Source organism: Populus nigra, chromosome 9 (assembly GCF_951802175.1).
Source record: "Populus nigra chromosome 9, ddPopNigr1.1, whole genome shotgun sequence".
NCBI lineage: Eukaryota > Viridiplantae > Streptophyta > Magnoliopsida > Malpighiales > Salicaceae > Populus > Populus nigra.
Window position 1 is genome coordinate 16726244 of NC_084860.1, and position 15308 is coordinate 16741551.

The 15308-nt window shown below is 34.0% G+C and overlaps 2 protein-coding genes across 2 annotated transcripts; one reads left to right on the forward strand and one right to left on the reverse strand.

The window, feature by feature from the left end:
• Positions 1-1870: 1870 nt before the first annotated feature.
• LOC133703949 (alcohol dehydrogenase-like 3) lies at positions 1871-4638 on the reverse strand. Its single transcript, XM_062128699.1, has 10 exons — positions 4447-4638; positions 4204-4340; positions 4053-4102; positions 3630-3958; positions 3379-3461; positions 2948-3023; positions 2785-2846; positions 2595-2690; positions 2277-2438; positions 1871-2139 (listed from the first exon to the last, which is right to left on the reverse strand). The coding sequence occupies exons 1-10, from the start codon at positions 4625-4627 to the stop codon at positions 2029-2031; spliced, it is 1287 nt and encodes a 428-aa protein (XP_061984683.1). The 5' UTR covers positions 4628-4638; the 3' UTR covers positions 1871-2028.
• A 9643-nt stretch (positions 4639-14281) lies between these two features.
• LOC133702804 (uncharacterized) lies at positions 14282-14911 on the forward strand. Its single transcript, XM_062127118.1, has one exon. It carries the CDS (start codon positions 14282-14284, stop codon positions 14909-14911), a length of 630 nt encoding a protein of 209 aa, XP_061983102.1.
• Positions 14912-15308: the final 397 nt, after the last annotated feature.

Here is a 15308-nt window from a genome sequence, read left to right on the forward strand (position 1 = left end):
GTTTTTGAAACTCGAATGAATTTTAATTTATTTTGAATAATTTTCAATGTATTATCATGCCTCTGCATACACTATGAATATTTGAAGTGTCGTGTCCGAATCTGAACATGCATGAGAAGTTGCACCCCTCATAAGGTGTATGGTGTATCCTGGCCCCTTTTACTAACTGATCTTCAGAGATATCTCCACTATGAATAGTACAGACCAAGATTCTATCCTACTCAGGTTTACTATAATTAGAAAAATCTTCAAGTTGAAAAAAAGTATCTAACCTTATAAAATCCTGATGATTGGATTTTGGTGGAAATAAACGAGAACAACATGTAAGAACGCTATGAACCCGTTAGAAATGCCAACTCAAAGGCATAATAAAGGTCCTAAAACTCTATAGCAACTATGGGAGAATCGAGAAATGGGGTTTTGTCGTGAATTTGAGCATGTTTTAGTGGTGGTCGGATGTGGTTTTGCCTCGCAGAAAATCATTTAGAGAGAGAAAAAGGTAGACAAGGTGAAGAAATGGTGAAAATAAAGAAAAAGACCAACTCCTTGCATTGTATAGATCTACCAACATGGCAAAAAATGTTGGCATTGTTTACTTGAATGGACGATTCATCCCTATTGCCCCTCAACACGTCCACCACTAATGAGAGATGTGGCAAATAGATGGCAAGTATTTTGAATTTCAAAAGGCACCAATCCTCGGCCTTCACTCATACACCCACACACAGACCCCTAGGCTCCCAGCACAGACATAGTCACGACAAACCCCGAGCCTAACCATTGATGACACCAGAGGAAATGGAATGACAATACAGTTGAGGGGATAGCATAAAGTGATCGGCTGACACAAGTAAGAAGAGCCATGAGGTCCATCATGACTACAAGCGGACATGACAATGGAGTGCACACACTACCCCCATATATGAAATGGGGCACGACTACTTCTCCTTGAGCAAATTCTTTATACTACATCAAGAATTGGGGAGGGGGGCTCTCTTTTTTAATTCCCTTTTGTTTTCTTGATTCTTGTTTACGTAATGCTTTTACTAGGTATCTTTCTCGATATTTCTTTCAATTTGCTGTTCTGATATGTTCTCTCTTAGAATCCAAACAGTCACAGAAATATTCTCTCTGTTTTTTCCTTTTATTCATAATGGTGGCCTTCTCTTTACTAAAGAGAGGCCGTTACTTTCCCCTTATTTTTTTTTATTCTGCTCTTAAATTCTTAGAGTTAATTGTACTCCTTATTTTAAATTACTTCTCTCAGTACATTCGTAATTAATCCCCTTTTTCTCTATCAATTTCGGCCCTTTTAAAAAAAAACTTTAAAGAGAAACCATTGTTTATATCGTATTATTCTCATACACTACACCAATGTAAAGATGTTCCCTTTGTTTTATATTTCATGTCTCCATCCTTTCCTCCTTTCCCTTGAATCTCTACTATCATAGGACTTATCTTTTGGTTATTCTAGACATATAGAGTTGAATGGAACTTCGAGGCTCTATAAGATTCAATGCATTATTCCTCTCTAACATGTGTGGACTCGCCCTGAAGTTTTAGCTTCTCCAACCAGTTTCTGATACTTGAACTTCCGTAAGAATTTTCTGAAACTAAATTTAGTCTTGTGTTTATGAGAAATGGTTATTGATGCAGTTCCAATTTCACCTAATCGATAACTTAGATGGCTTCAGTTCTTTTTTCCAAATTTACTTGATACTGGCTGTGTTTGTTCATATTGAACCAATAGTCATTAATCCAATAGGAGTTGATTTCTCAGGTGATAGGCGTTGCCATGTTAATCCAATCATCATTTCAGAAGGTGGCAAGACCTAACAAATATGAAAGCTGCAGTTTTGCTACCCAAACATAAAAACAACTCTAATGGTGTTGTTATTGACAGAAATTAATAAATGAATTTCAATTTTCTTCTGTATGCATGTACAATTAATGTACATTACAAATGTTCAACAAACTACTTGCTGCCATGTCAATGCCATTAGCCTTCAAGTGCTTGCCTATTAGACCTCAAACGTGCAGAAGACATCTCAGTGCCTTCCCATCACCGAGCAGCTGGAAAGCTTCATTTATCTTCTCAAACGGAAGTTCATGCGTGATGAACCCATCTAGATTCACAACCTGGAAACAAAATAAAGCATGCTTGTAACGAAATTCGATTATTTTGTTCTCCTTAAATTTCTATGTACGAACTACTTGCTTGCTAATGAACATATTGCAAACACATGTAATAGAGAAATTTGACGCGTTAAACTGACCCCGTTCATGCAGGCTTTGGCAAGTTCAGGAAGTTGGCTCTTTCCCTTGAAGTCTCCGAAGGTTGTCCCAGAGATGCTCCGACCATCAAACAACTCCATTGGATGGAGAGGCAACATTTTAGGAGTGGGATAAATCCCGACGACTACCGTCTTTCCCCAGCCCTGTCACATGCAAAATCCACACATGTCAACATTATTGACAAGCTTTGAGGGCCGAGCGATGGGCAATCTGGTTCTTGAGTAATATTTACAATAACCCGCCCACACACAAAAAAGAGAGGGTGAAACTAGAGCAATGAAATGCTAATAGTGACTTACATCATGAGTGGACAAGAAGGCTTCTCGGAGAACCTCCACATTCCCTGCACACTCAATGCTGTAATCCACACCTCCACTAGTCATTTCCCTGATTCTCTGCAACACCATTTGCTAGGATGGTTAATACTTAACAGTCACATGCTCAGCAATCTAAGATAGAGAAAACTCCATGTATATTTTAGTTGTCAACCTGGTGCACTGGCTTTGAACAATCTTTTGGGTTTACAAAGTCAGTCATTCCCATTTCCTTGCCTGCAACCATATCGAAAGGCATTGCCATAAAACTCGAAGGTCAGGTCTTTCTTTTCTGGTGGGAATTGGAAAAATGAAGAATCAATAAATGAAAAGGATACCTTTATCGAACTTTTCTGGGTTGATATCAACACCTATTATTTTGGATGCTCCTCTGGCTCGTGCTCCTTCGGAAGCCTGTGATCAAAAGAATTTAGGCTAAGCTTCATGTTCTTATGAATTCTACTGATCTTCTTAAATATGCTTATATAAAGCATGATATGTGATATATCTAGTGCCTTGTAAGAATTGAATGAAAGTATGTTTTCTGTTTGATATTTCAATAAAAAGAATGAATGGGAGATTGAATTTTTGTGTTGAAAATAAAATTTATTGAAAGTATATTTAATTTCAAATAAAATTAAAATGTAAATTATTTTGAAAGGAGGGGAAAATGTTTTGCAAAACATGGCAAACAATTTGCCACACTCACATGCCCTGTTCATGTCTCTCTTGGGAGAATAGAAAAACAAATGAAAAGGAATTCACTTACTGCAAGTCCCAAGGCCCCTAAACCAAAAATTGCCACACTTGATCCAGGTTGTACATTGGCAGCATTCCATGCAGCTCCTACTCCTAATCAGGTTCAACATCATATTCACAAGTCCAAGATTAAAAAAACATACACATTCAGAGTGAGTCTCCAGAGATTTTTGATATCCACGTGATAATGGGAGGGACTAGGGAGCTAGGCGCCTAGGCCTTCAAGAACAAGAAGAGATCAATGAATTTTCGGTATCTTACCGGTAGAGACACCACAACTTAACAAGCTCATCTTCTTGAGGGGAGCATTGGGATCAATCTTGACAGCACAGGCAGAATCAAGCACAGAATACTCGGTGAAAGTTGATGTGTTGAGAAAATGGAATATGGGCTCTCCATTCATGGTAGAAAACCTACACTTTCCATCATTTTCCATCACACTCTTGAACGGGTTGACACGATAAGTTTGGCAGAGATTGGTTGTCTTAGTGGTGCAGTAGGGGCAGTGGCCACATTCTCCATTGAAGATTGGAATCACATGGTCGCCCGCTTTAAGGTCCGTGACACCTTCACCTACACTCTCAACCAGCCTGCAAAACGTATCCAAGTCTCCTTAAAATGGTAATGAAATAGAGAAAACACGACATTGATTGATCAAATAATAGTACTAGGAACATGTCTTACCCAACAGCTTCGTGTCCTAGAATTCGAGGATATGCTCGCTGAGCTTCATTCTTTAGAACAACGACAACGTCAGTAACTTTATTGTGATCAGCACAAGAACTTAAACTGCATCAAAGTAGATTAAGGTTAAAGTGGTTTAGTGTTATGTTACCTCGCCTTTCCAAGCGCTTAGATCAGTGTGGCAGATTGAAGTGTAGAGGATTTTGATTCGGACCTCCATTTTCTTCGGGGGATCAACTCGGATTGTTTCCATGAGAAAAGGTTGTTTCGGACCCCGAACAACGGCAGCTTGATGACCATAAAAACCAATGAAAAATACGAATCAATAAAGCAAGTTTCAATCAGGGATCGATCAACATATATATAGGATGCTAATGCAAGCTGCAATTCTTACCATTGCAAGTGATGACTTTCCCTGACGTCGCATTCGGATCGAACAACTTACTTCTCGGGACATTATCGTGCAAGCCCCGCGTTGCTGATCCTAGTAACTTAACGAAGGCTTGCGATGAGTTTGAGTTGCATCTAGGCAGGGTTTGTGTTAATATTCTTCTTGCTTGCAAAAGCATTGCCATGTTTTGATAACTCTTGGTATGTTTGATACTACAGCATGCATGTGTTTACATGCATATATTTATAGTATTTGGGTAGCTAGCTAAAAAGAGATGTAAACGTCGTATGATCTTAAAAAAAGTAAACGAGCACGCTAGAATTGACTTGAACAACCATGGATTACTATTGAGAAAAGTCTGAAGCGAGTAATTCAACCAAAATTAGCGTGTCTAGTCAGCACTCTGGCTGAGGATAAATTATTGTTCTAATGAGGGGCAATGCTTTCACTTTTTTTTTTTGCGTAGTCTAAATCGAGGATGAGGACAAGAGTTTCAACTTGAGAAATGCGGGAAAATTATTTATTTTGAGAAAAAAAGAATACTGAAATTTGGGTTGGGGACTAGAACATCTGACTTGCATATATAAATGTGTGTATATATATATAGTCAATCAAAGGTAAAAATCTCTTCAAAAAGAGACAGCTTAGGTTAAAAAACATGGATGCTGGCTAAATTTGGATGCTTCCTTTACTCTGAATTATGGACAAGATATCTTAATCCTTGTTGGGACACTCTTATTTTGGAATTATGATTCAAACTTAGAAATTCTATCCTTATTAAATATGTAATTCAAATCCATTAGACCTCTTGTTGAATAAACAAAAACCGGAAATTCTAACGTTATTAATTTACTCCTAATGCCGCATTTCACCGATTCATGAGTAAGCAAGGTTTCTTAATTATGCGTTGATGGTTTATGCTCCACCAATAATGAAGCTCTCACACCATTAAAATATAATGACTGAGCTGATCAGAGTCATGAAATATGGAAGCGAAGTCTTTGTTTATTAACGGGATCAATATGAGTAAACTGGAAGCTGTTCAATTTAGTGCGCCTACCAGCCCATAACAGCCTTGAAAAAGTCATAATCTTCGAGAGATTTGCAGCAACCTCGATCAAACCTCATCGATAGCGAATAGTAAATGATTCTAGTTTAATGTTTGCTCATTTGTCACTTGTCGCTTGTCGTTTGTCATTTGTATTGTTAGTCCCTCTTTTCTCTTACAAAAGCTCCCACATTAAAAAAAAAAAAAAATCCATCCCCTCTATTCTAAAAATATTTATGCAACATGTATTGTTTATTATCTTTATAGTACACTTTTTTTCGAATATTAATATTATATATCTACATTATTAGATGCTAATTAAAAAATAGTAACACATATGTCAAGGATATTTTGGTCTTGATTATATATATATATATATGTTTGAATTTATTAGTAGCAATATTTATGGGGGGAATCATGAAGTTCAAATATTAGAGGGTGTTTAATTTGGAGGTGGTTGTAGTACTTTTTTTTTATAGAATTCACACAAAAAACATGTATTTTTAGTTTTTAAAGATGTAGTTTGTACTTGAAAAGGGTTATATATTTAAAAAAAAACATCATATCTCCAAACCAAACACCATTTTAATACAGGATGAGAAGTAAAGTTTTTATGAATTTTGTAATCTTGAAGTACATAGATTTGTTTGAATTAAATTGAAGAGATTGGCTTAATCCCGGAATGTGAAAACTCATCCAAAAATACATATAGATAGATAGATAGAGTTAAATTGCATTTTTGGATCATTTTTAGAGGTGTGAGTTTGGATTCCAAAAAACTCAAATAGTATTAGATGTTTTGTCGAAGAGAAAATTTGCAGATAGCTAGAAATATAATACTCTTTGTGAAAAAGCTATGAAAATAACAAATATGATGTGAATCTATATTTTTGGTCTAGTCAAATTAAGACAAATTAAAAAAATTATATAAAAAAACTATTCCTTATAGTTCGGAATTTTATTTGTTAAACGAAGGAGCACATCTCTGACTATGAACCTAATCATATATATGAATATGAATGAACTAATATCATTGAAAATGAATCCAGGCATGCAGAAAAAAATTCACAAGATCTTTAGAAAATTTTAAGAGAAAAAAATTCAGTAATGGCTTAATTTTTTGATCTAAAACCTAAACTGGTTTGGATTTAAAAAAATAAAAAATGGAGTTGACATGACTTAACCTAATTAAAAATCCGAATTAATCTGGGACTCGGATGCTCCAGATAAAATAAGTTAAAAATTTATTAATTTTTTTTTTAAAATCAAAATAATATATCCTAATTTTTTTTTAAAAAAATTGAGTTGAACCTCTGAACTTAATACGCCGGTCTTATCCCAAGTTAATACTGAATCCAGTTTAAACCATGCTTAATATAACAGAAAATACAAAAATAATAGAAGGAAAAGGGGTTAAATAAGAGAGGGGGAAATTAATGTAAACGTCGAAGAAAGAAGATGTTGCTTTCCATTCTTTCCCTGAAACAATGGGAAAATTAAATATTGACACATGGTCAGTGTTTGATGAACGGGTCAACAAAGTTGAATTGGCCTGGCGTCTGCATTCAGACAGTTTTGATTTAGAATTTGATCACGATGGGAAGCCAATATTTATGAAGCAAGGGGCCTGTCTCCCTGTGAAGAAACTATATGTTTATAGCTAGTTTGTTTCTGCATGCATGGTACCATCAATAGAGACACGAGCTGGCCAACTAGAGAAAGGTAAAAGGATAGTTACAATACCTTGTTGGTCCATGACGTGGCTTAAGACTTGCTTATAAGTTGGGTGAATTAACTTGTATTAATCTAAAATAACTTTCAAAAACAATTAAAAGCTAAAAAATAAGAAATGTTTAAGTAAGTATGGGTGTTGTACCTAGATAAAAACTCTATATCCATACAAATTAACATTAAGATAAGTGAATTCTATTAAATAGAATTTTTTATTAAATAAAGTATGTTACACCGGTCAACCTCATAAAACCACAAAAAATACACACATAAAGAGAGGTTTAATAATCTAGCCCACACTTCTTAGTTATATACTTTCCATGTTAGGCAGCAACGATCCTGACTAGTAAAATGTCTGCAAAATCAGCAACCAGGGCTAGATAGAAGGCTGCACTGAAATTCACCTGAATTCCTCTAAAGAGATTGAAGAAATACAGGTTGGACATGGTAAGAAATATCTTATCATTCATGGTCTTGGTCAAAGCTATTAACCCTCTAAAAAAATTCTTAGAACTTCCCGGGAGAGTCCCTTGAAGCTTCCAACTTAGCCTAAGAATTTGGGCTTCTTCCCTAGCAACAGCAAGATTAATCCGCGCAGTAGTAAGCTCAAACTAGCTTGGGAGACGCTCATTTTAAGAAGCTTCTATCTTAGAGGAACCACTGGGTTATAGGTAGTTTGAAGCAATTTTTCACTTGAGCCTAATTGAAAGGCAAGACCTTGTGTTTGGTCCTTTAGTGTGAAATAAGCCACCTTAAGGCTATGCAGTTTGATTTCTATAATAGTTTTTACCCCTTGCAGTCATTTGAAGGTAGCTTGATTCGCCCTGTTCATGGCCACGATCTCTCTTACATGACCTCTTTCGACCACCCAGTGGGTGCATATCATGGAGGTTTGCCAATGATAAATGTTAAAATAGTAATCATAAAAAAAAATAGAAGAATTCTTTACATTAAAGGTTATTTGGCTAGTTAATGTCACATGGCGATGAAAGCTTTCATCAGACATCATAGAGATGTCTAATGGGATGATAAGGGTCCTTTCCAACACTGTCACCACCTCAAGGCTAGTCTTCTCAAGGTCCGACTTTCAACTAACAACAGCATCTATGAGATGCCTCTTCTTATCTGCTAGGGTGAGAAAATTAAAAGGAGTGCGATCAAGAGCCAAATAAGTAAAATCATCATTGAACTCCCAACAACAGCCATAGTGAAAGGCCTAACTACTACTTCTATAGCTGATAAGATAGGAGGTTGTGGCAGAGAAAATACTGCCACATGAGCCTCTATAGATGGGCACGGGACATAAGATTCCACTGGGGTAAAGATTCTCCTCTTAAAACGAGTGATAACATCTGCAATCACTAAAGGAGGAGTTAAATTTGCTTCTTTCCTGGCTGGGTGAAGATCACCTTTGGGTTCAGTCAAAATATTGAGCTCATATATATATATATATATATATATATATATATATATATATATTTGGCGAGTTACGAAACTCACCATCTCTAAACTCAGCCACGCATAGAGTCTAAACATATATCAAATTAATATCCTCTTAAACCCAATTGATTTGATGCAAGTCGCATGCCATTCTTGTGACCTTTTGATTCAAATACCTTCACTCAATGAATTTTTCTAGGAGTTTATCAAAAGAGCACCATGGATTATTTTTTTCTCCATATGAGATATATTAATAAAAATTAATTTTTTTTTCTAAGCGATCATGAAGATATATTCCCTATGAACATAAATATGTTGCAATTAAAAAAAAATTAACAAATTGCTTGCTAGTCTCATGATTTGAATTAAAAAGTAAAAATAAAAAGCATGTCATATATATCTTTTTAACTACTGCTCCAACTTAAAAAAACAATTTTTTATCATTTATGAGGCCTGGCATATCTCTAGCTGACTACCTCGCCGGTAGTATTTCTTTGATAAAAATGTGATAGGCCGAGAAAAATATTATATGCTGTTCAAGACTTGACCCCGCGGTGCTGTACAAAACAAGCCCATGTTCGAGGGCTCTGCAGTTAGGGAAGGGCTTTAAATTGACTGAAGGCTTGCAAAAATTCTCTGGGTTTTGAAGTTTTAGATCTACAAAACAAGCCCACTTCGTGATAATGTTCGCGTCCTGTTGCATAGCACTTTAAAATCTATTTTTATTTAATTATATAATAAAAAAATAAAATTTTATAAAAAAGATAATGAATAAAATTATACATGAATTTTTTTAATAATATTTTCTCTTATTCATTTTTATATTAGCTGCGTAATTCATTGAGTAAAATGTAATGGAAATTAGACACAATATTCATAAAAAACTTTAACGATACTAATTAAAAAGGAAAAGATTGTGTATTTTTAATTAAAAACTATTTTTTTTTACTAATGTAATTATTTTTTTCCAGGAACATTTTTTTTTATAAAATAAATTGTTTTTAAGTAAAAACTTATTATAATACCAAGTTTCAATTAAAAAAATAAAATAAAATCATTAATCAATCAGTTTTTACACGTTTAATTACTGCAGAAGAAGTGATGATGCATGAAGGGATGTGCAAAATTACTGCAAAAGCCAAAAGATGCACCTTCCTTGAACCATCTCTTGCATGCTTGTCGACAAAATTCTCCCCCTTTATGTACTAAACACATTTTATACCATGATTTCCTCTAGTCTAATACTTCCACGCATTAATCTCCCATCTAGTTTCCACTTTCTCGATCAAATTAACACCCTTTCATAACATAAAGTAAGATTTTCAATTATCTATTTAAATAGTTGACTTAGTAATAAAAACTTAAAACTGTGATGTTTTACTCTACACGTAGTTTCAGGTTCGAGTCACGTAGTTATTAATATAATGGCTATTGAAGATTTACATGATCGTTAATTTCAGAGCCTATAAAATTAGTTGAGCTACGCGTAAACTAACCTGGACATCCACGCTAATAATAATAATAAAAAAGTAACATGTTCTCTCAAGCCCTTCACAAATGAACAACCTTTTCCTTGTTCAAAACGTTTGACGTAGCAATATTTCATTTGTCCCCTTACAGCTTCTCACTTTCTTCCCCGTCACACAAGTATGTGATCTCCAGCCCTGAACTTCTTTATTATTTGTGTCCTCTTCATCTCTCCACCTATTTGAACAACCATGGGCGATTGCTTTGCGTTGCACAAACTCATCAAGAGAAATTAAGTCTTGTTTTCAATAAACTACAGCAAGGCATGAAAATGTTTTGAAGGGTAATGATCAAGACTAATGGCAAAATCTTAGATCACACAAGGTGCTTTATCATCAAGGGTAACGTACGGCAGTAATGGCTATCATTTCTTCACGATATGTAACTTGGGCATGCCTATTAGGGTTGCTTGTGAATATCATTGTGCTACTTCAGTAAGCATGGATAACACAAGTGGTTCAAAGAGAACCAAAATGATTCTACCAAAGCAACAGCTTCCACAATTGCTGATCGAGAAGATATCAGCAGCAGAGACAAGTAGACTCAACTCTTCATCAAGGTGGCAGACAGGGCTCGAGACCATCGATCCCTGAAGAAATCTAGTATTTTGTTTTCTTTTAAGGAAATTAATTATAAATATATGTCAAGGAGGGGGGGTGGGCCGGGGGATGGAAAGAGAAGTCAATTTTCTTCTCAGGCGCCGATCAAAATGATGGGAATGAAATAGAATTTCAAATCTAAATTAGTGAAGAGAAACACAAAGCTGAGTTTATCACATTAACATGCTTGTAGACAGTATTTATATGGTAGTAATTGTTTACATTGAAATAAGCAATTTTATTGAAGTTATTCCTTGTTACGGGTTTTAACTAAATCAGCTGTTTGTTTTTGCTTTCTAAAAATATTTTTAAAAAATTTAAAATTATTTAATTTTATTTTTATTTTAAATTAATATTTTTTTTGATATTTTTAGATCATTTTGACGCATTGATATCAAAAATAATTTTTACAAATAAAAAAAAAATTATTTTGATATATTTCTAGGTAAAAAGTACTTTGAAAAACAACAACAACCACACTTTCAAACAAACTAAACAATCATCCACATCTAATAAAAACTAAACAATCATCCACATCTAATTAAATTTATTCGGAGTTAACTTTTTTTTTTTTTTTCTAAGTTCTGATCAACCAACTCACTGACCAAACCAGTTTTAATAAATGTGAAAATTGGTGGGCCTGGTTATGTGTGAAAAAACCAGCAAGACTTTTGTTGGCACTTTATGTACACCAATCACAGGGGACATCTTGGTCTTGAATGGGAAGAGGGCAGTCAGGACTCAGGAGGGAACCTCTCCTGTTCAAAAAGTTGCAGACTTTCACCTCCTTTTATGCTTCAATCACGCCCTCGTTAGTCCTGTTCATACCAGTCCCTCTCAATTGTTTGAAATTAACATCACCTGAGTGAGTGGATGTTCTTCCTTCGGGTTCACGAGAAAAAAACAGGTAGACATATTATAAGAATATGTTGTTCCTTTTTCTTTTTCTTTTTCTTATTAAAGAAAAAGTTTGATCAGAAGAGATACCAATGGCAATTGAATTTTAATATTGATTTATTATTAATTGTTGATGATTATATATTATAATAATTATACTCGAAAATTATAAATCTTAACCATTGAATCTTAGACATAATGTCTTTTTGATTTTTATCTAATATTGATTATTACCGAGTTTGTCTACAAATTAAATTAATAATTAATTAATATATTATCATACATTCCAGAGATATCTATGAACTTAACAACCTGTTTATTTTTACGTTTCAAAAATATTTTTAAAAAAAATTGAATTTTTTTTATTTCAAATTAATAATTTTTTTTAGTGATTGAAGGGATCCTTGATTGTTTTTGTAATAATATTAGAAGATTTAACTTATTTTCTTAGTTTTTTAAATATAATTAAAATTTATTTTGAGGTTTATTCATTTTTAGTGTTATTAAATGACAATAGATTTTCTATAAAATTACGGAAAAGCAATTGACAAAAATGGTTTGCTTTCTAGCAGCCCTTATCCTGGATTAATGGTGTCTCAAGCATTTAAACTTTTTATAATATTGTGATAGCTTTTATATTTTAATTTGTGTTTTAGGAATATATTAAAATAATATTATTTTTTAAAAAATTTATTTTTAACATAAATACATTCAAAAATCTTAAAAAACAAAAAAAAATTAAAGAAAAAAAATAAAAAAAATAATTATTTTTTTAAAATATTTTTAAAACGTAAAAACAAACCAACTCTAAAATTATTTTCATAGGATAATCTAAAACATGCACAAATATTTTGTATTTGAAGATAAGAAATTTTTTTTATACAACAACACCGAATGACAATTTTCCCATATATATTGTTCAATAGGATTATACAATAAGAGATATATACAATAAGATATATATATATATATATATATATATATATATATGTGCTCATTATATAATAATTATAACTGAGATATTATAACTAAATCTTTTTCACTGAAAGAAATGATCGAAATCTTGTTTTACTAAAAAAGATTATCAAATATAACTATGAGACTAAATCTATTTCTTATAAACATTTGTAAATATCGCGAGTGCCAAGAGAGATTCGAAACAGTTTATATCCATCATCAAATCCTAGCATTTCTTGAGAGTGGTTGATAGAGAACCATCTCATTTGATATATTATCCAATTAATACAAGATACAATTAGCCTTATTATCTATTAATTGCCCATTAAACACCTGTTAAGGTTATTAATCATGCTTCATAAACTCAAATTATGCATTGAAAAATGTATATTTAATGTTTTATTCTTCTGAGTGACTCACGAGTGGACAAACAATTACTGACATTGAAAATTCTAACGATATTATGTTATATGCTAATTAATTTACCATATTAATTATTTCATAACAAGTGTTCCTGGCACCACTTAGCGAGACCCAAAAGAGAATATTTTCTGGATAGTTAATGGAAAAGTGAAGCTCTTTCGACTTTCCTGGATTTCAGTAGTGTTCCACTTATATATCTGTCTATTTCTTCTTCTTATCATACACTTATCTGTCTTCTTTTTTTTCGGATTTCTTTTTTGTCTTATGTGAATACACTGAGTTCCACTAAGTTGAACAACTAATAGATTTTGAAGACATGATTCCTGATGTCCTGGCGATTGAATCATATGTGTTTCGCTAATTATGAGATCATTTGTTTATATATATATATATATATATATATATAAAAGCAAGGAAAAGTTTTTATTTACTTGAAGACTGACATTGTCTGGAAAGACGAGTATCAAATGTTGGAGGATTGAAGGATCTACCCCAGTGCTTGTGTTAGAGTGTGTTGATTATACCTACAAGGAATTACTTGTTTTTCTTGAAGATCACTAAACTGTCCCTTAAATCTGACCTGCGATATCCCAGACGATGATGGATGTCCCTTATTGAAGGTGATGCATCCCTTCCCTTTGGTAACAAAAATTTCTCCTATGGGACCAAGATTTGATAAAGAGAAAGTAGAAAAGATTATAGTTCCCTTGGCTTTCCTCCATTGAATGTTGACTGAGATCTTTAATAAAACAACTATGATATATTATTCCCCAGCTACAAGGGCCCCAAGAGGATCAAAAGGAAATTGTAACTTTGCTCGCAATGTGAGCATGGCCTACCATCCATCATGCCGAACTTAATAAATATCATTGTTTTCCGTGTATGAACATGTTGTTGAACTATAAATTATACACAGCAATAAATTCTAATAGTGATGCCGGTGGTAGTGGCCACATTTTCTCTTTCTTTCTTAATTTGTTCCTTTTGTTTCTCTAGTGGGATTGATTGAGGAACTCTTAAAGAAGAATCCCACCAATGATTATCTCTCTCTCTATCCTCACACATTCCCTCCTTTAGGCTTTAATTCCCTCCAAGCTAGAGCTATAAGAGAAGAGTTGTGTTTCTTTAGCTATAGAAACTTTCTTTTCTTGTCCACTAAACTAAATCCATTAAGAAAAAAAACACAAGTATTTTTGCTTGGTTTCTTGCTTTGGGCATGGGAAACTGTCTATTTGGAGGCCTAGGAGTGGCAGAAGGAGTGATAAAGGTGATGACATCTAATGGTGGCATCCTGGAGTTTAACACACCAATAACAGCAGGATCCATCACAAATGAGTTTCCAGACCATGCGCTTTTTCCAAGCCAGGATCTATTTTGGAGACCACTTTCTCTACAAGAAGAGCTTCAAGGAGGACAGTCTTACTATTTACTGCCACTCCACAACTCAAAAATTGGTGGCCAAATAGTAAGAGAAGGTCATGTTAGATCAAAGAGTATACCAGCTGTTGCTGCCACATCAAATATTGTCACACCTTATAGGATGTCCTTAGATTATCAAGGCGCGTTAAAGAGATCATACACTGAAGTTTTCTCTAGGTACAACAACAACTACGACAAAAGTAATAATGGGTTTTGGAAAGTGAAGCTTGTGATTAGTCCAGAGCAGCTAGTGGAGATTTTGTCACAAGAGGCTAGGACAGAAGAGTTGATCGAGAATGTGAGAGCTGTAGCCAAATGTGGAAATGGGTTCTCATCATCAGCGTCTTCTGTTGAGTTTTCAGATTCTTGGAGTCTATCCAGCAGTAGGAATGCTTCTTGTAAGAAAGATAGTTTAGTGGATATTTAGTGTGAAGTGTTACAGTTTGATTGAAAACTCTGTCTTATGTTATAATCACATTACTAGTCTATTTTCTTAATCATACGCTGAGAAAAGATTAGCAATTCGCATTTTTATTTTTTAACTTTTCCATTGCTCATAGATCATTAGTGTAGATTCTCAGAGAAAAAGATTAAAAAATTCTTGTGAAACAGGACTACTTCAATATAAAAAATTGGATGGCCACAAATTCAGACTTTATAATAGATATTTTTCCAAAATTGAATAGCATTTTGGGGTCCAGGTGGCTGAATACGAGCTTCCAAAGTGAAGTTTCCTGGGGTCTCTCTGATGCTGGCGGTACCAGTGGTTGAACCACCCTTGCTGCTGGAGCCAAGACCAGTGAACACTGGCAATTTCTTGGGGT

Bases quoted from the DNA above. Each gene is read 5' to 3' on its own strand.
- LOC133703949 (XM_062128699.1), bottom strand. From the start codon at position 4,627: ATGGCAATGCTTTTGCAAGCAAGAAGAATATTAACACAAACCCTGCCT. The intron at 3,959-4,052 runs GTAAGACATGTT...TACGTTTTGCAG, and splicing joins CTAGGACACGAAGCTGTTGG to GCTGGTTGAGAGTGTAGGTG. The intron at 2,691-2,784 runs GTTGACAACTAA...ATGGTGTTGCAG, and splicing joins GTTCAAAGCCAGTGCACCAG to AGAATCAGGGAAATGACTAG.
- LOC133702804 (XM_062127118.1), top strand. From the start codon at position 14,282: ATGGGAAACTGTCTATTTGGAGGCCTAGGAGTGGCAGAAGGAGTGATA.